Source organism: Sminthopsis crassicaudata, chromosome 5 (assembly GCF_048593235.1).
Source record: "Sminthopsis crassicaudata isolate SCR6 chromosome 5, ASM4859323v1, whole genome shotgun sequence".
NCBI lineage: Eukaryota > Metazoa > Chordata > Mammalia > Dasyuromorphia > Dasyuridae > Sminthopsis > Sminthopsis crassicaudata.
The window spans coordinates 229,246,102-229,265,388 of record NC_133621.1 but is presented as its reverse complement, the minus strand read 5'-3'; the positions used below and the strand labels follow the sequence as shown (position 1 = coordinate 229,265,388).

The 19,287-nt window shown below is 37.8% G+C and overlaps 1 protein-coding gene across 1 annotated transcript in view; it reads left to right on the top strand.

Moving 5' to 3' along the window:
* ACVR1B (activin A receptor type 1B) overlaps positions 1 to 18,283 on the top strand; it is a 51,497-nt gene extending 33,214 nt beyond the window's left edge. Inside the window, exons 5-9 of the mRNA XM_074270340.1 lie at positions 7,424 to 7,591; positions 8,451 to 8,607; positions 10,346 to 10,470; positions 11,652 to 11,782; positions 15,005 to 18,283. Coding sequence (XP_074126441.1) covers positions 7,424 to 7,591; positions 8,451 to 8,607; positions 10,346 to 10,470; positions 11,652 to 11,782; positions 15,005 to 15,130 — 707 coding nt within the window. The 3' untranslated portion in view covers positions 15,131 to 18,283. The remainder of the gene's footprint in view (positions 1 to 7,423; positions 7,592 to 8,450; positions 8,608 to 10,345; positions 10,471 to 11,651; positions 11,783 to 15,004) is intronic.
* The last annotated feature ends 1,004 nt before the right edge of the window (positions 18,284 to 19,287 follow it).

The window sequence follows — 19,287 nt, the reverse complement described above, 5'->3', positions numbered from 1 at the left end:
AATATTTGCTTTAAGGTACAGCTTTGGAACTTTATTTTTTATTATAGCTTTTTATTAACAAGATATATGCATGGGAAAGACTTCAGAAAATCATCTCCAGGATAATACACTATGATCAAGTAGGATTTATTCCAGGAATGCAGGGCTGGTTTAATATTAGGAAAACTATTAATATAATTGACCATATTAATAATCAAATTAATAAGAACCATATGATCATCTCAATAGATGCAGAAAAAGCATTTGACAAAATCCAACATCCATTCCTACTAAAAACTCTTGAGAGTATAGGAATAAATGGACTATTCCTTAGAATAATCAGGAGCATATATTTAAGACCGTCAGTAAGCATAATATGCAATAGAAATAAACTGCAACCTTTCCCAGTAAGATCAGGAGTGAAACAAGGTTGCCCACTATCACCATTACTATTCAATATAGTACTAGAAACGCTAGCCTCGGCAATAAGAGCCGAGAAAGAGATTCAAGGAATTAGAGTAGGAAATGAGGAAATCAAACTATCACTCTTTGCAGATGACATAATGGTATATTTAGAGAACCCCAAAGACTCTGCTAAAAAACTATTAGAAATAATTCAAAATTTCAGCAAAGTGGCAGGATACAAAATAAATCCACATAAATCCTCAGCATTTTTATATATCACTAACAAAATGCAACAGCAAGAGATACAAAGAGAAATTCCATTCCAAACAAATGTTGAGAATATAAAGTATTTGGGAATCCATCTACCAAAGAAAAGTCAGGAATTATGAGAAAAATTACAAAATACTTGCCACAAAAATAAAGTCAGATTTAAATAGTTGGAAAGACATTCAGAGCTCTTGGATAGGCCGAGCGAATATAATAAAGATGACAATACTCCCCAAACTAATCTATTTATTTAGTGCTATACCAATCAGACTCCCAAGAAACTATTTCAATGACCTAGAAAAAAATAACAACAAAATTCATATGGAAGAATAAAAGGTCGAGAATTGCAAGGGAACTAATGAAAAAAACCACAGAGGAAGGTGGTCTAAGTGTACCTGATCTAAAGCTATATTATATAGCAGCAGTCACCAAAACCATCTGGTATTGGCTAAGAAATAGACCTGTAGATCAGTGGAACAGATTAGATACAAAGGACAAAAAAGGGTACATCTATAGCAATCTAATCTTTGACAAACCCAAAGATACCAACATTAGGGATAAAAATTCATTATTTGGAAAAAACTGTTGGGAAAAGTGGAAATTAGTATGGCAGAAATTAGATATGGATCCACACTTAACACCATATACCAAGATAAGATCAAAATGGGTCCATGATTTAGGCATAAAGAGTGAGATAATAAATAGATTAGAGGAACAGAGGATAGTCTACCTCTCAGACCTGTGGAGGAGGAAGGAATTTATGACCAGAGGAGAACTAGAGATCATTATTGATCGCAAAATAGAAGATTTTTTTTTTATTTTTTTATTTTATTTTATAATTATAACATTTTTTGACAGTACATATGCATGGGTAATTTTTTACAACATTATCCCTTGCACTTACTTCTATTCAGATTTTTTCCCTTCCTCCCCCAACCCCCTCCCCCAGATGGCAAGCAGTCTTATATATGTTAAATATATTACAGTATAATTTAGATACAATATATGTGTGTAGAACCGAATTTTTTGTTGCACAGGAAGAATTGGATTCAGAAGGTAAAAATAACAGTTTACATTCATTTCCCAGTGTTCCTTTTCTGGATGTAGCTGGTTCTGTCCATCATTAATCAATTGGAATTGGATTAGCTCTTCTCTATGTTGAAGAAATCCACTTCCATCAGCATAAATCCTCGTACAGTATCATTGTTGAAGTGTATAATGATCTTCTGGTTCTTCTCGTTTCACTCAGCATCAATTGATGTAAGTCTCTCCAAGCCTCTCTGTATTTCTCCTGTTGGTCATTTCTTATAGAACAATAATATTCCATAACCTTCATATACCATAGTTTACCCAACCATTCTCCAATTGATGGACATCCATTCATCTTCCAGCTTCTAGCCACTATGAAAAGGGCTGCCACAAACATTTTGGCACATACAGGACCCTTTCCCTTCTCTAGTAGTTCCTTTGGGTATAAGCCCAGTAGTAGTATGGCTGGGTCAAAGGGTATGCACATTTTGATAACTTTTTGGGCATAATTCCAGATTGCTCTCCAGAATGGTTGGATTCTTTCACAACTCCACCAACAATGCATCAGTGTCCCAGTTTTCCCACAGCCCCTCCAACATTCATCGTTATTTGTTCCTGTCATCTTAGCCAATCTGACAGGTGTGTAATGATACCTCAGAGTTGTCTTAATTTGCAAAATAGAAGATTTTGATTACATCAAACTAAAAAGTTTCTGTACAAACAATACTAATGCAAACAAGATTAGAAGGGAAGTAACAAATTGGGAAAATATTTTTAAAAGCAAAGGTTCTGACAAAGGTCTCATTTCCAAAATATATAGAGAACTGACCTTAATTTATAAGAAATCAAACCATTCTCCAATTGACAAATGGTCAAAGGATATGAACAGACAATTTTCAGATGAAGAAATTGAAACTATATCCACTCATATGAAAGAGTGTTCCAAATCACTACTGATCAGAGAAATGCAAATTAAGACAACTCTGAGATACCACTATACACCTGTCAGATTGGCTAAGATGACAGGAACAAATAATGATGAATGTTGGAGGGGATGTGGGAAAACTGGGACACTAATACATTGCTGGTGGAGTTGTGAAAGAATCCAGCCATTCTGGAGAGCAATTTGGAACTATGCCCAAAAAGTTATCAAATTGTGCATACCCTTTGACCCAGCAGTACTACTGCTGGGCTTATATCCCAAAGAAATACTGAAGAGCGGAAAGAGACCTGTATGTGCCAAAATGTTTGTGGCAGCTCTTTTCGTTGACTAGAAACTGGAAGATGAATGGATGTCCATCAGTTGGAGAATGGTTGGGTAAATTATGGTATATGAAGGTTATGGAATATTATTGCTCTGTAAGAAATGACCAGCAGGAGGAATACAGAGAGGCTTGGAGAGACTTACATCAACTGATGCTGAGTGAAATGAGCAGAACCAGAAGATCACTGTACACTTCAACAACAATACTGTATGGGGATGTATTCTGATGGAAGTGGAAATCTTCAACATAAAGAAGAGCCAACTCACTTCCAGTTGATCAATGATGGACAGAGGTAGCTACACCCAGAGAAGAAACACTGGGAAGTGTAAATTGTTAGCACTAATATCTGTCTGCCCAGGTTACATGTGCCTTCGGAATCTAATGCTTATTGTGCAACAAGAAAATGGTATTTACACACATATATTGTATCTAGGTTATATTGTAACACATGTAAAATGTATGGGATTGCCTGTCATTGGGGGGAGGGAGTAGAGGGAAGGGGGATAATTTGGAAAAATGAATACAAGGGATAATATTATAAAAATATATATAATTTAAAAAAAAAAGATATATGCATGGGTAATGCATTGACAATTGCAAAACTTTTTGTTCCAACTTTTCCCCTCCTTCCCCCCACCAGCTCCCCTGGATGGCAGGGAGACCAAAAATACATGTTAAATAGATAATATAACATTTTAAAACTAAGCCAGTGTTAGGTGTTCTTATGTACTAATTAGCAACCCCCCTATTTCTATTTCAGTATTAAAGATACCCTTGCAGTAAGAAACAATAAATATGATAAATTCAGAGAAGCATTCCACAACTGCCTGGACATAAAATTAATCTTTAAAAGTTTTAAAAAAAACAGTTTTCTAGTAGGTGTTGACCAATCAAATATTCATAACTTCAAAACTTCCTTTTATTCCATGGAATAAAAGGTGTTAAAAATATAATAGAGACTTAACCAGAAAAAAAAAAATTAAAACCATGTGGGAACAGGTAAGGTAAATGTTAACCCTGTCATCCTGTCATCTACTGAAATTTTTCCAAGGTTACTTTCTACAGAAGATGAGCTTATTTAATAATCCTCTTATTCACATAGAAAAAGTCATTTTATCTATTTGTGCAATAGTTCTTCAATCTGTTTCTCTCTGAACTTTGGTGAGAAAGATGAAAATAAGATGACAGTAATGATATTGAGGATGTTAAATTATTCATATTTATTTGGTAATTAAAGATTAACTGATGTCTTTCTCACAACAATAAGCAGGTATAGTCTTTCCAGGGGCTTGGCTTTAAAAAGCAGGAGAGGAATTGAAAGATCTTGTGGTATATACCTTAATAGGTTTCATCAAGTTGATACTATTCCACTGATGATCATTTCATCCTTTAAGTGTGTTTCTCTGAGGACTTGTATAATTAGCCAGCATTGGTGTGTTACACAATTTACCTTCCTCCAGACTTGTTTGTGAAAATTGTATGCAAGAATCAAAGGCAATTTTGAAGGTTTACCATTTCCTTTTTGAACTTCCTTTTATTTGGTAGTTTCTTGTTTTGAAATTTCATTATGAAAATAAATCCTAATCTGAAATCCAAGAATTTAGGTAGTCAAGAGACCTAAAAATGAAGGAATGATGAAGGAATGAAACCTAAAAATACTCAGATTCTCAGTTCCTTTTCATTGGTTTTTCAATGAAACTGAATTTGTGAATTGTGAATGAATAAGTATTTAGAATTCTTTTTTTCCTGAGGCTGGGGTTAAGTGACTTGCCCAGGGTCACATAGTTAGGAAGTGTTAAGTGTCAGAGACAGATTTGAACTCCGGTTCTCCTGAACTCAAGGCTGGTGCTCTAACCACTGCGCCACCTAGCTGCCCCTAGAATTCTTAATATTATCTTACTATGTGCCAAACATTGGGGATATAAATTTAAAAAAAAAAAACCCTTAGAGAGCTTTTATTCTAATAGAGAAAACAATATGTGGAATGTGATTTCTAGTGAGCAGAATTTTGATCTAGAAAGTTACAGAGATGGTATGTGGAGTCTTAAAGGAGTAGATTGGCATAGTCATAGCCCTTTTTAAAATTTTTTCAATAATAATTTATTTCCAAATACATGTGAAGATAGTTTTCAACATTTGTTTTTATAAGGCTTTGTGTTCCAAATTGTTCTCCTTCCTTTTTTCCTTTCCCTTCCTCCTCCCCAAGATAATCACATAACCTGATAGACATTAAACAATGTGCAGTTCTTTTAAACATATTTCCATATTTGTCATGTTGTGCAAGAAAAATCATATCAAAAGAGAAAAAAAACATGAAAAAGAAAAAAATGAAAAGCGAAAATACTATGCTTAGATGGCATTTTCCATCCCACGTCTATTAGAAATGCCTTAAATCACTGAGAAGTGAAAAGTTGAAAAGAGCAAGTCCATCACAGTTGATCATTGCCTAATCTTGTTGTTACTTGTTGTCAGTATCAATTCATGACTTTCCAGGCTTTTCTTAAATCATCCTGCTCATTTCTTATAGAATAATAATATTCCATAACTTTCTCAGACCATTACTTCTTCAACTATTCCCCAACTGATGGGCATCCATTCAGTTTCCAGTTCCTTGCCACTACAGGAAGGGCTGCCACAAACATTTTTGCACATGTGGGTCCTTTTCCCTTTCTTATGATCTCTAGAGACATTGCTGGATCATAAGGCATATACACAGTTTGATAGCCTTTTAGGCATAGTTTTAAATTGCTCTCCAGAATGGTTAGATCGGTCCACAATTTCACCAACGAAGGCAAATCCCTTTCAAGAGAAATGGTAAGGTAGATTTGATTACAGTTCCAGAACTGAAAAGAATAGAATAAATCAAGGCAGCTGGTGAGATGACAACCAAGAATTACTAAGGTCAGTGGAACTGAGATAGGCTTTCTTGAAATAGTATTCTTAAATAGTCACTAATCAAAAAAGGATTCTTCCAAAATCTGTTCTCAACTGTGAATGTAGGAAGTGAATCTACTACAAATGTATTTTCTCTGATCTCATCTTGCCCCTCACTGTCACAAGGTATACACTCTTATCATTCCCTAATTGCTTTGCTATCTACTCTCCAAAGTCAGTGTGCCAGATATTCACAAAACTACTCAAGCCTTCCATGACACCCCTGTCACGACAACCCTTTTAGCTGAGGATTTTGGCTTATACTTCAAAAAAAAAAAAATTTAGACTATTCTTGGAGAGCTCCCCCTTTCCCCTTTCTCCTTATTTCTTATCTTCTATCATATCATTCGAACATCTCCCGTGTGATATCCTCCTTAATCAGGTCTTGAGTAAAGAAGTGACTTCTCCTTACCAGAGTAACTGATCCCATCTTCTTTACTGTTTCTCACACTCTGATTCTCACATTCATCTTCAATCTCTCCCTATCTGCTGGCTATCTCCATATTCTTAAAAAAAAAAACAAACAAATGACACAACCCTCACTTGATGTAACATCCCTACTCCTACTATCTAATATTCTATCTCTCTCTTCCTCCTCTCAGCTAAATTCCTTGAAAAAGCTTGGTTTTTCTACTTCTTATTCTCTCATTATCTTCTAGCCTGTCTGGCCTTCCTCCTCCTAATCACTGTCCCCTTGGACGGTTCTTCAGTGGTGTCACTTTCACTAAGAGTGGCTCATCTGCAAGGCTTTGTACTTGACTTTTCCTATTTGCTGTGTACTATCTCAAGTTGTAATCTTACCAGTTCCTATGGATTCCAAAGCCTGGTTCCCTCTCCTGAGCTGCTTTAACATATCAATATCTTCAAATAGATATCCTTGAACAATTTAAACTCAACATTTTCCAAACAGAGCTCATTATCTTTTGCCACAAAATCCTTTTCTCTTTGTAATTTTTACTTTACTTGTTGACAATACCATCCTTCTCCTAGTGACCCAGCCTTACAACCTCAGTGTCATCCTCTGCCTCTCATTGTACTTGACCTTGTATATCCAATCCATTGCAAAATCTCATCATCTCTTCCTTCATAACATGTTTCATATACTGTCTCCTTTTCTCCATTCCCACTCCAGGCTGTCACCCATATTACCATGATAACTTTCTAAGTTCCTTCTCTCTGAGATTACCCTCAATTTAAACTTTATATATCCTGTTTGTACATATTTGTTTGCATGTTGTCTCCTCCATTAGATTGTAAGATTCTGGAGAGTGGGAACTGGTTTTTGCTCTTCTTAGGTACTCTTAAAAGTGTAGTGTTGGCATATAGTAGGTACTTAATATGTCTAGTTGATTGACTTCCCACTTCATCTTTTCTTCATTCCAGTTTTTATAAAGTGTAGGTAACTGAAAAATGTGGAAAGAATCAATGTAAATTTTGCAAACTGATTTCTCTCATTCTCCTATGCCTCATATATTTCCTTTTCTGTCCCATTCTCTGCCAGTAGCTGTGACTTTCTAAAAAGTCTTCCTTGGTTCTTCCTACAGATAATGGTACATGGACCCAGCTGTGGCTTGTTTCTGATTATCACGAACATGGTTCCTTGTTTGATTACCTTAACCGATACACAGTGACTATCGAGGGGATGATTAAGCTGGCTTTGTCTGCTGCTAGTGGGTTGGCGCACCTACACATGGAGATTGTAGGTACCCAGGGTAAGTGGCTACAATGAAGGAGGAAAGAAATTAAATAATTTTTTTTTTTTTTTTTTTTTTTTTTTGAGGCTGGGGTTAAGTGACTTGCCCAGGGTCACACAGCTAGGAAGTGTTTAGTGTCTGAGACCAGATTTGAACTCGGGTCCTCCTGAATTCAAGGCTGGTGCTCTATCCACTGCGCCACCTAGCTGCCCCAGAAATTAGATAATTCTTGAAAGGACTTTTATCTTCCTGATTTTTATCCCCAACGTAAATTTGTACACTACTAACAGCCACTAAAAGAATTAATCTTTCTTCTCATTAAATTGAATAATATGAAATAGGCTAGGGTTTGATTTTTTTTTTTTAACTTTTGTTTAGATCTGGCCTCATATGATCAAATAGCTTACTATTTAATTACCTATCATTAGGTAGTAAGATTTTGTGATCCATTGGCAAATATTTATTAAATGGTTTTATGTGTTATCCTTTAGGAAGCCTATTAAAGGGTAAGAATTGTTAATTTAATGCTGTAGATGAGACTGATGAACATGCTACCAGCAGAGATAGCCATGAGGTAATTACTTAAATGTGTCAAGGGGGAAAGCTAAGTCAGGAATATGTTGGTAAGTTAGATACTGGGCCTTATTCCATAAACTTATCAGAAAACCCAAGTCTTTTATAGACTTGTTGTTTTTTTCTCTTGTGGCTCAGTTGATAATTAGGGAGACAGCCATTGCCAGCCTTGATAATGGAAGGAAACTCAAAGGGTCTGGCCCTTGACATATGTATATATACTCCCTCTTGGCCTGATTAGTTAAGAGAACTTAACCAACAGTGCTGGATTTGTCCTTTTAAGAGATCCTGTTTTCTTTGTCAGGGAAGCCTGGAATTGCACATAGAGACTTAAAATCAAAGAACATCTTGGTGAAGAAAAATGGAATGTGTGCAATTGCTGACCTGGGTCTTGCTGTTCGTCATGATTCAAGCACTGATACTATTGACATCGCCCCAAATCAAAGGGTGGGGACCAAGAGGTATGGAGAAAAGCGTGACTTTAGACTTTTTTCTAATAATAACTTTTTATTTTTCAAAATACATGCAAAGATCATTTTCAGCACTCACCCTTGCAATATCTTGTGTTCTATATTTTTCTCCTGACAACAGGATCCTCCCCTAGACAACAAATAATCTATGTAGGTTAAACATATGCATTTCTTCTAAATCTGTTTCCACATTTATCATGCTGCACAAGAAGAATCAGAACAAAAAATAAAAAAAAGTGAGAGAAAAAAACTAAGCAAATAAACAACAATAATAACAAAGATGAAAATACTATGTTATGATCCACATTCAGTCCCCATAGTCTTCTCTCTGGATACAGCTAACTCTCCATCACAACTGTATTTGAATTGGTTTGTATCACCTCACTGTTGAAAAGAGCTACATCCATCAGAGTTGATCATCTCATCATCATGATCAGTTGATCAACAATCTTGTTGTTACTGTGTACAATGTTCTCTTGTTTCTGCTCACTTCACTCCACATCAGTTCATATAAGTCTTTCCAGGCTTTTCTGAAATTAGCCTGTTTATCATTTCTTATAGAACGTGATGTTCCATTACATAAACCGTAATTTATTCAGCCATTCCCCAGTTGATGGTCATCTACTCGGTTTCCATTTTCTTGCCTCTACGAAAAAGGCTGCTACAAACGTTTTTGCACACATGGGTCCTTTTTCCTTTTTTATGATCTTTTTGGAATAGAGATAAGTAGAGACACTGCTGGTTCAAAGGATATGGACAATTTGATAGCCCTTTGGGCATAGTTCCACATTCATGGCTTTAGATTTAATAAAACAATATGCATGAACTGGTCCCCTTTGTGAAGAACTTCATCAAAGGGAGGAAAATTAAATACAGAGAAAGTTGTGGATCCTGCTGTTAAACAATCTAAAATAGAGAACCTAAAATCTAGTTGAGGAAACAAGATATCCAGATAGGAGGAAAAAGGCTTCCAATATACAAAAAAGTGTAAATTCATTGAATTAGACATAAATAATATTTAGAAGCCACAAAACTCTATAGTCAGTAATACTATATTATCTAAGTCAGTAGTATTATATTACCTAAGATGAAGATGCTCTTTGTGTCTCTCCTATTGACAAGTGAATTTTGTAGAGGATGAGGGAATTAAGTATCTTGTATAAAAATGAAATGTATCAATTTTTTTTCAAAGAAACTGTCACTTATCCAGTTGTACAGTTCTATATATCTGAATATTAGAGGGCAGTTGAAACAGAAGGAACATTGTGACCAAAGGCATAGAGATTAGAAAGCTTAGAGCTTGGGATACAGCAGATAGTATAATTCTTCCTTTTACCAGCCTACCCTGAATCATTACAACTGTGTCTGGCCTAGTAGTGCCCACATCATTGTTTTCAGAGTCTGGGGTCTGAGAAGATCTCTTAATAATCTCTACGCTGAGAATGGCAGGTTAATAAAAGTTTAAAAAGTTCACAATGGAAAGATCAAATTTAAGTCCAAGATATATTGGTGTTTTAAAAAATTCAGAAGTTTCATTATTATTCAAAACTTTTATAATCCTATGAAAATGGAGATAATAATCATGTCCTTCCCTCCATTATTCAAAGAATCTTTGAAAAGTATTTTCATGTGAAAAGAAAAATCATCAAATTGACTATTACTGAGTAGAGAAGTATGTTATTTATATTCTTCCAGAATTCATTATATTCTTTTCACATTACCATTTCAGATATATGGCTCCTGAAGTGCTGGACGAAACCATCAACATGAAACACTTTGATTCTTTCAAATGTGCTGATATTTATGCCTTAGGGTTGGTATATTGGGAGATTGCCCGAAGATGCAATTCAGGAGGTATCACCCTTTTTTAGTTTCTTCAGAATTCTAGAACTTTTAGTTCAGCTGTGGTTGAGATTTATTGCATACCTTTCTTTTCAGGATGTATGATTTGGAGGTGAGAATCATACTCCCAACTCTCAGCAAAGGAATGAGATTCTTGCATCCAGAATTTTCTAGCAGATTTTGTTAACTTCCTATTACAATTCTCTTATTAGATCAGTGTATTATATAAAACATTGTTTTTAATTAGACCATAGCTACTTGTGGAATTTAGGGATTATTCTGGGTGGGTGTAGTATAGTATTATTTTAGAGCTCTTCCCAGGATTCAATATTGCATATCCTTATTTATTGATCTCCAAGCTATGGATATTGTATGTCTCAGTGCCATTCGACTCTGACACAAGGCATCCTTGGAGAGTGGAAAAGAGTTAATGAATGATAAAACAGCTTGAGAAGTTTTCCCTGTCCCTAGGATGTCCAGTTCCTTTCCCTTTACCCTCACTTCTTATGGGCTCTCAGCAGAAGCCTCTCCCCACTTATGTTTTACATCTTTAAGCTTTTATATTCTGGAAGTGATGAGAACCTGTAACCATAAGTCACAAATGATTTTCCCAGAAGAAGAATGGATTGGACAAGTGCACTGATGCAGAGTTTATGAAGATATGTTATATGTATACAGTTTGGAAAAGCTACTTATTTGTTTGTCATATAGTAGGTTCATCTTCAAGAATGGCTTAAGATATACCAAAAATCCTGTATCATACCACCTTGTAGTTGTATAATGGCGCTTTAAGGTTTACAGAACACTTCGTTTTAGCAATAATCCTCTGAAGTAGGTAGTACCATTTTACACATGAGGAAATTGAGGCTCAGAGAGATGGTGACTAATAGGGTCATGTATTATTAGATCCAGGAATCAAACCCATGTTCCTAAGAATCAGAACCGGGTATCTTTTTATTGTCATCCTACCTCTAATTTCTCAGTGAAGCCCCCAGATACTTATTGTACAAGCTTCACATAATTTAAGTACTTTCCTTAGAATTGTATCCCCTCCCTAACTTAGTACATCAGCTTGCTGGGTTATTTGTTGTTATTTTCCTATTTAAAAAAAAAAAAAGTCTTAAATCATACTGATTTTTGAGGAAATGTCACTGTTTTCTTGCTGACAAGTCATGTAAATCTCTCTTTCCCAGGAATCCATGAGGAATATCAGCTTCCATATTATGATCTTGTGCCCTCTGATCCTTCCATTGAAGAAATGCGGAAGGTAGTATGTGACCAAAAGCTGCGGCCCAACATCCCTAACTGGTGGCAAAGCTATGAGGTAGGGAACTTTGCTGCTTCCTCTTAGCCTGTCTGCTACCTCTTGGAGAGGTGGAACTCTAAAAAGGAATTGACACAGAGTAGAGGGAATCATTTAACAAGCATTTATTTAAAAGCCTCTTATGTATCAATAATGTGCTAAGTGCTGGGGATACAGATAAAGTCAAAACAACAATCCCTGCCCCAGTAAGTTCACATTCTAAGGGGGAAGACAATACGGGACAATACAGAGAAGATTAATCAGAATACATGGGAGGCAATCTGAGAGGGGAATAAGACTTTTGCAAGGCATTATGTAGTGAGGAGTTGGGGCTAATTGGGAGGGTGATGATACCTTCCACAGTGATGGGGAAATTGTAGGAAAGAGGAGGGTTTTGTGGGTAAAGATGTTTTCTTTGTTTTGGACATGTTGAATTGAAGATAGCCAGGGGACATTCAAATAGAGATATCTAGGAGATAGTGGTTATTGTGGGTCTGTGGCTCAAAAGAGTAAACAGGCATCTGAATAGATGGCCTTGGAATCATCTGTCTAGAAGTGATCATTGAATTCAGGAAAACTGATGAGATTACAAAGAAAGATAATGTAGAGCAAAAGGAGAAGGTGGCCCTTGTTCTTTGACCCAGAGATCTCACTGTTAGGTATATCCCAAACAGCTCAAAGACAGAAAGTAAAATTCCTTATGGAAATTTTGGGCATAACATTAGAAAGCATGACAATCTATATTGCCAAGGAGAGTACATCCTCATTGAGCAAATTAGGACATCTTCATAAAATTCTTTGTGGTAGTAAAGAACTATTGATAAAATTAGATACCCTCTTTTGGAGAATGATTGAATAAAGTGTGATAGAGGAATGTAGTGGCATATTACTGTGCCATATGAAATGATGACTGTAAGGAATTCAAAGAAGTGTCAGACAGCTTATGTAAACTACAAAGGGGAACAGAACCAGGAAAACAATATATTCAGTGGTCGTAACAGTGTAAGTAGAATCAATAAAACAAAACTGAAAACTCTGTCATTAAAATGACCAAGCTTGGCCCCAGAAAATAGATGAGAAGGCAGATCTCCCTCCCTCCTTTGCAGAGGTAGACTAAAGATGGGCAGTGGGGAATATAACTGTGAGATGCTGTCACTGGATCATTTGGGTCTACTGAACTGCTTTTTTTCCTGTTACTTCTTTTGTTTAAAAAAAAGAGTAGCTATCTAGATTGTGATGTGCTGTATTTGGAACTGAAGATGATGGGGAAAAATTTTTTTTTTAAATTGGAAACATTTAAAAAAGTCATTTCCACAGTGAGTGATGAGATCCTAACTCCCTGGAGTGTGTGATCAGCAAAATAACTGAGATCCTGAATCAGATAAGAGGCCTGTAAGTTTCTTCATCAATGGAGAAATAGTGTTCGTGTAATTTAATCTCAAAAACTGTGCCATAAATATGATAATACCTATGGTGACCCCCTCCCAGATTTGCTGGAAGATTGAAATGAAAATAAAATATGTAAATCTTAAAAGTGCCATGTGAGTGGCATCTTTTCTTTTTGTTATTATCCTTATTGCCATTTGAGGAAATCCAGTGAGTCAGTAAAGACTTAGACAGCAGCTCTTTTAAAAATAAACCTTAGGGACAGAAGTTCTTGACTTTTTTGTGTGTCTTGGGTCCCTTAGGCAGTCTGGAAAAGCCTAATGAAGGCCTTTTTGGAATAATGTCTTAAATTATTTTAGGTTATACAGTACATTCATTTTTCACATATTTCCACATGAGTTATATTAGGCAAAAAAAAAAAATCAGAACAAAAAGGAAAAGTCAAGAGAAAAAAAAACGGAAAAAAAGGTGAAAATTGTATGGTTCAATCTTTTATTTAGTCTCTATAGTTCTCTCTCTGGATGCAGATGGCATTTTCCATCCAAAGTTTAAGGGAATTGCCTTGAATCACAGAATTTCTGAGAAGCCAAATCAGTCATATTTGATTATCATACAGTTTAGCTGTTATTGTATACAGTGTTTTGCTAGTTCTACTTATTCAGCAGTAATTCATGTAAACCTTCCCAGTTTTTTGTAAAATCAGCTTGTTCAAGCATTTCTTATAGAATAGTAATATTCCATTACTTTTCTATACTATATAACTTATTCAGCCATTCCTCAATTAACAGGCAGCCATTCATTTTCCAATTCTTTGCCACCACAACAAGAACTGCTACAAACATTTTTGCAGATGTGGGTCCTTTCCCCTCTTTTATGATCTCTTTGGAGTACCATAGTGACACTGCTGGATCAAAGAATATGCACAACTTTATAGCGCATTGGGCATAATTCCAAATTGCTCTCCAGAATGGTTGGATCATTTCACAACTCCACCAACAATGCATTAATGTCCCAGTTTTCCCATTTATTATCATCTTTTCCTGTCATCTTAGTCAATCTGATAGGTGTGAGGTGTTAACTTCCGAGTCCTTTTAATATGCATTTCTCCAGTCAGTAGTAGATTGATTGAAAAAATTAAATTTTTTTTTTCAGTAAGACTATAGATGTCTTTAATTTCTTCATCTGAGTGATGTCTGCTCATACCCTTTGGCCATTTATCAATTGGGGAATGACTTGTATTATCATAAATTTCTTATAAGATTCTTATTAATGCATAAAAATACATAAAATTATCAAAGAAACCAATTACATTGAAATAAGGTTGTCAAAAATTGTTTAAAATAAATTTACCATCTAGTTCACAGCCCCCCCCCCAAAAAAAAAAAGTTACGAATCTTTGCTCTTGTGGATATTCTAAAGTTAAGAAGCCACTTCAGCTTGACTTACATTTTAGACCATGTTTTCCCATTGCATTCCTGGGAAAGCAAGTCTTTCCCTCCTCACCCAGGGAAAGTTAAGACAATACTCCTTACCACCTCCACCATCTGCTGCTCCTCCCCACCAAAGCAACTGGCCACAGGTTCAGTTCAGTTCTGAGTAACCTTTTTACATTAGACTCCATTTAATTTTAAACACAGTTACCTTAATTAGGATAATCAGCTACAAGGTAGAATACACATCTTGAATGTTTCAAATCCCAGGAGTGCTTCCAGGTGGCCTCCTCCCTCTGCCTCTTAGGTGGGGCCTGGAACTTAAGTTCTACTTCTGCATAGGTCCTGAGCTGGGGAGTGGGTGGTGGTAAGAGTGGTGGTCCCTTAGGCTGTGACAGTTGTGCATGTTTTGTGGTCTTCCTCTCAGGCACTACGGGTCATGGGAAAGATGATGCGAGAGTGCTGGTACGCCAACGGGGCGGCACGTCTGACCGCCCTCCGCATTAAGAAGACTCTTTCACAGCTCAGTGTGCAAGAAGATGTGAAGATCTAGTCCCTTCCCGACCCCGTCCACATGCAGCTCTGGGCATCCAGAACCACACAGAAACCTGCCATGCTAGAGGGTAATGGAGGCCTACCTCTCGTTTCTGCCCAGCCCTTTGTCCCAGGCTAGCCTGGGCCATGAGAGGGAAAGAGCCTGGGAGAGACGCTCTCAACCCATGTGAGGTCTGAGACACCTACCTTTTTATGTTCCCCTCCTAATGGCATGGAGACTGGTGAGCTATGGTACAGAGGACTCAACACCAAGCTTAGAGCTTTCTTTCTGTGGAAAGCTAAGCCCAGTACCTCTGGCACATTGTCTGGGAACTGATATAGGGACAGCTTGAGAAAGGGCCAGGAAACGTGAAGCTGTGCTGCCATCACCAAGCTGCCGGAGAGCTCTCTTGGGGAAGCCTGCGCATGGCCCCCAGAATAGGCCCAAAGGAGCCGAAGGGGTACCCCCTCCAGGGGCAGCTTTGAGCCAAATGTTCCCCTCCCTCCCTGGCACGAACATCTGGAGGAACCATCCACAGAGATGGAAGAGGCTGCCTGTTGTGTTCGTTCCAACTGTGTGTGCATGTGCGAAGGCATCCAAGCCATGCCCTTACACGTGTGTGTCTGTGTATGTGTGTCTGTGTATGTGTGTCTGTGTGTCTGTCGGTACGCACTTAACTGCTTGAGCTTACTGTGCATGTGCAAGTCTGGTTGCAGTCAGTTGTCTTTCAGTCTCAGTGTGCTGGTGCCTCTCTATTTAGTAGTGAGCAAAATCTCGTTTCTCCCGGCTTCCCAGGGAGGCCTCTGTCTTTCCCTTCCCTGGACTAGGCCCCTTCACCATGTGACCCTCTCTGCCTAGGGCCTTTTCCTTTTTCCTTTACAACTGGCTGCCCGGCCTCACACTCCCTCCTCCATTTCAGACTTTGGAACCAAAGCTGGCACAGGTTGGCCATTTTTGCTTGGTGCCACACAGTTGCTGTGGGTGGGGAGAAAATTTGAAGTCAAAATATGGGGCAGGAGGGGAAGTCCTGGGGAGTAGGGATGAGGGAAATAGAACTATGGCCATAGAAATCTCAGCCAGACCAGGAATTTTATGAGTATGAGCTGTGAAATGGAAGGATCCAGAACTTTAGAATCATATTGGAGTGTCCCATCCTCCTCTTGCATCCTAGATCCCAGAAACAGCAATGTATATTTTTGGTGGCGGCTGGGTTAGTTTTAGGGGTGGGAGGGAGGGAAGGGAGGGTACTGCATGGGTTTTGTTTTACTGGATTATTTGATCAAGGTGGAGGACAGATGAGAGATTTACATCCATTTCAGGGGCCCCTAGGAAAGACAGGATATAGTTTAACAGGACCCTTTTTATTTAATCTGAGTGTAGCATTTAATGAAATTCTAGAAGGGTGGTGATTTGGCCTGCGTCTCTTCCGTATATAATAACTCTGAAGCCATAACTTTTAACTGGAGTGGTTTGATTTTTGTTGTTTGGGAGGGTCTAGATTTTAACTTTTTTTAATATTGTTAATTGTTTGTAAAAGAAAAACCTCTCTGTGTGTGATTACCTCTCAACCTATTTGTTTTTAAAGAAATCACCGAAAAAGAGAAACCATCCAATCAAATGCACACAGCTTAATCACACTGGAACTATTTGTTATGTGTACCTGAGCCTGTACTCAACATTGAGAACTTCCTCCCTACTTTGGGGTCCAATCCTCTCTCCCTTCTTTTCAGCCCCACCCCTCCCCATCCCAAGTCAGAGTGGAGTTTTCTGAACTGTGGCCAGAGCCCTTTGCTGGTCATATAACTGGTTATACCCTCTCTCCTGAGCCAGGAGGCAGACCTACATGCAGACTGAACAGACTGATTTTGTGGAGTGGCAGCTTTGGAACAGAAAGAAAGACACTTGACTTTGAGAGCTTTTGGAGCCAGAAGTTGCTGCTCCTATTTGAAAACATCCTTGCCATTGCTGGAATCCTTTAACTTCTCATCCCTCAAATTGGCCAACAGCCAGGCAGCAGTATGTATTGAGTGCCCAGTGTCCACTTTCTATAGCACCCTGTATGCCGTGGGAGAACACAGAGCAAATAGAAGACAGTGGCCAAGATACCAAAGGTGAGATGTGTGGCCAAGAAGATTAGCTTAATGATCTGATTCGGGCCTCAGGTTGGACGTGGGACCCAGCATTCCAGATTAAATGCCAGTAGGATTACTTTAAGAGTTACCAATTTCAGTAGGCTACATTCATGCAAAGGTCTTCCCTCCCTCCCTTCCTTTCATCTCCTTCCTCCAAGGGGAAATTTCTTTGCCTTTGCTGACCAATAGAATCCTGTCCTCTCCTTTCCAGCAGGCCAATGCCAAAACTGGTATGTGAGGGGGAAGTAGACCCTCTCCCCATTAGGGTTGACTACCCTAAAGCCTTCTTTTTCCTCCCCATATTTATTTTTCTGTTGTATTACGTTATCTTACATTATGGAAATTTTCTCCATTCCCTAAACACTTGAGGCCATTTGGCCAAAGACAAATTTTTTAGCACTTAACTATCTTGTTGGGGGCATCAGTTTACCCTGCTTCTGGCCTCCACTTGATCCTCCCCATAGCAGAGCTTTGGGAACTGGAAGCCAAGGATAATGATAGGAATTTAACACTCCTAAGTCTCCGTTTATAGCTAGCTAGCCTTCAAGGTCTATCTGATGCCCTTTTTCCAACCAGTGACATCCAAGTGGATCCTAAACACTTAACCAGCTCCCCTGGTCAGTTCATTTTTGCTCATCACCCCCCAGAGTTCAGCCACCTCAGGGGAAGAATGTGGCAGCTGTTTGGGGCAACCCCACTAAAACACCACCTGAGAATTAGGGAGGAACTGAAGCTGTGTCCTTGGATCAACCAAGGCTAACATCGATCCTTAGGATTGCCCTGCAACTTTGGATCCTCGATTCACAGACCAAGTTTAAGCCCGTTCTTACGTCGCCATCAAGCCCTGGAACGGCTCCTCGGTACTTGTTTGTTATTTTGTACATTTTATTAGAAAGGACTGTAAAATAGCCACTTAGACACTTTACCTCTTCAGTATGCAAATGTAAATAAATTGTAATATAGGAAATCTTTTGTTTTAATATAAGAACAAGCCTGTCCGATTTCTGCTGTACATTATTAAAATGTTTTATTCACAGGGCTTCTCATGTGCTATGAATCATATGTATGTAGGGTTAAATATTGGTATAGAAGTTGACTCTGTGGTCTGGAAAGAACCAGTCTGTTAGGCTTCCACATTTTCCCCCAGCCCTTTAGTCAGATATTTCTCAAATCATAGTACTCTGCTGTTGAGTGTGCAGAGTGAGAAGACATACTAATTGCACATTCAGAGGACTTGCTTAATATGATCAGCTAATACTGTGTTTTGCACCTTTCTGATCCTTCCATTTAAAAAAGAGAACCTTTTGCCCAAGGCCAGGGAATCCCAGCATCAGATAGCTGGGCTAAGGAGGAAAGTCAAGCATCATGTTTTTGTCATTTTTCTATAAGCTGAAACATTTTACAGGCCTTGGAGCAGAACATAGGACTTATGTTCACTAATTTGTTTTGGTTTTTTTCCTCCTTGGAAAACTACCTTTTTAAATGAGAAAAGTATTTCCCAGACAAATTTGTGGGAAATTGTCTGGGTAGAATGAGTGTAGCCTCCTCTTTCTTTGGTCGTAAATGAATGTCATTTCTCTTCTCCATCCCTAGGTTAGGGAGCCTGGAGCAGTGACTCTAGTTGTGGGTTTGACAAGTTAATATTCTTATTGGGTGGAGTGCATTAAACATTAGCCCAGTGAAATCAAATGGCTTCAAGTATTGTTTGCATCCTAGTACACAATAAGATAGTCTCAAAGAAAGGAGCTCAAAAGTCAACTCTTTACAAATAAGGAAATGGGTCCATAGAACTGAAGTGACTTGCCTACATCACAGGACTAATGAACATCAGCAGACTTGAGACTTGAAAATAAGTTCTAATTCCAAGCCAGATAGTTTTAAAAAAGAAAAAAAAAAAAAAAACCCAAACACTTTTATCATTTCCTGGTGAAGACTTCTCCTTTCCTTCAATAGAGCCTTAGCTTATCTATCCCATTAATTTGCTGCAGTTAAGCAATTTCTCAATTGATGTCCATTTTTCTTCTACTATAAAAAATATTACAT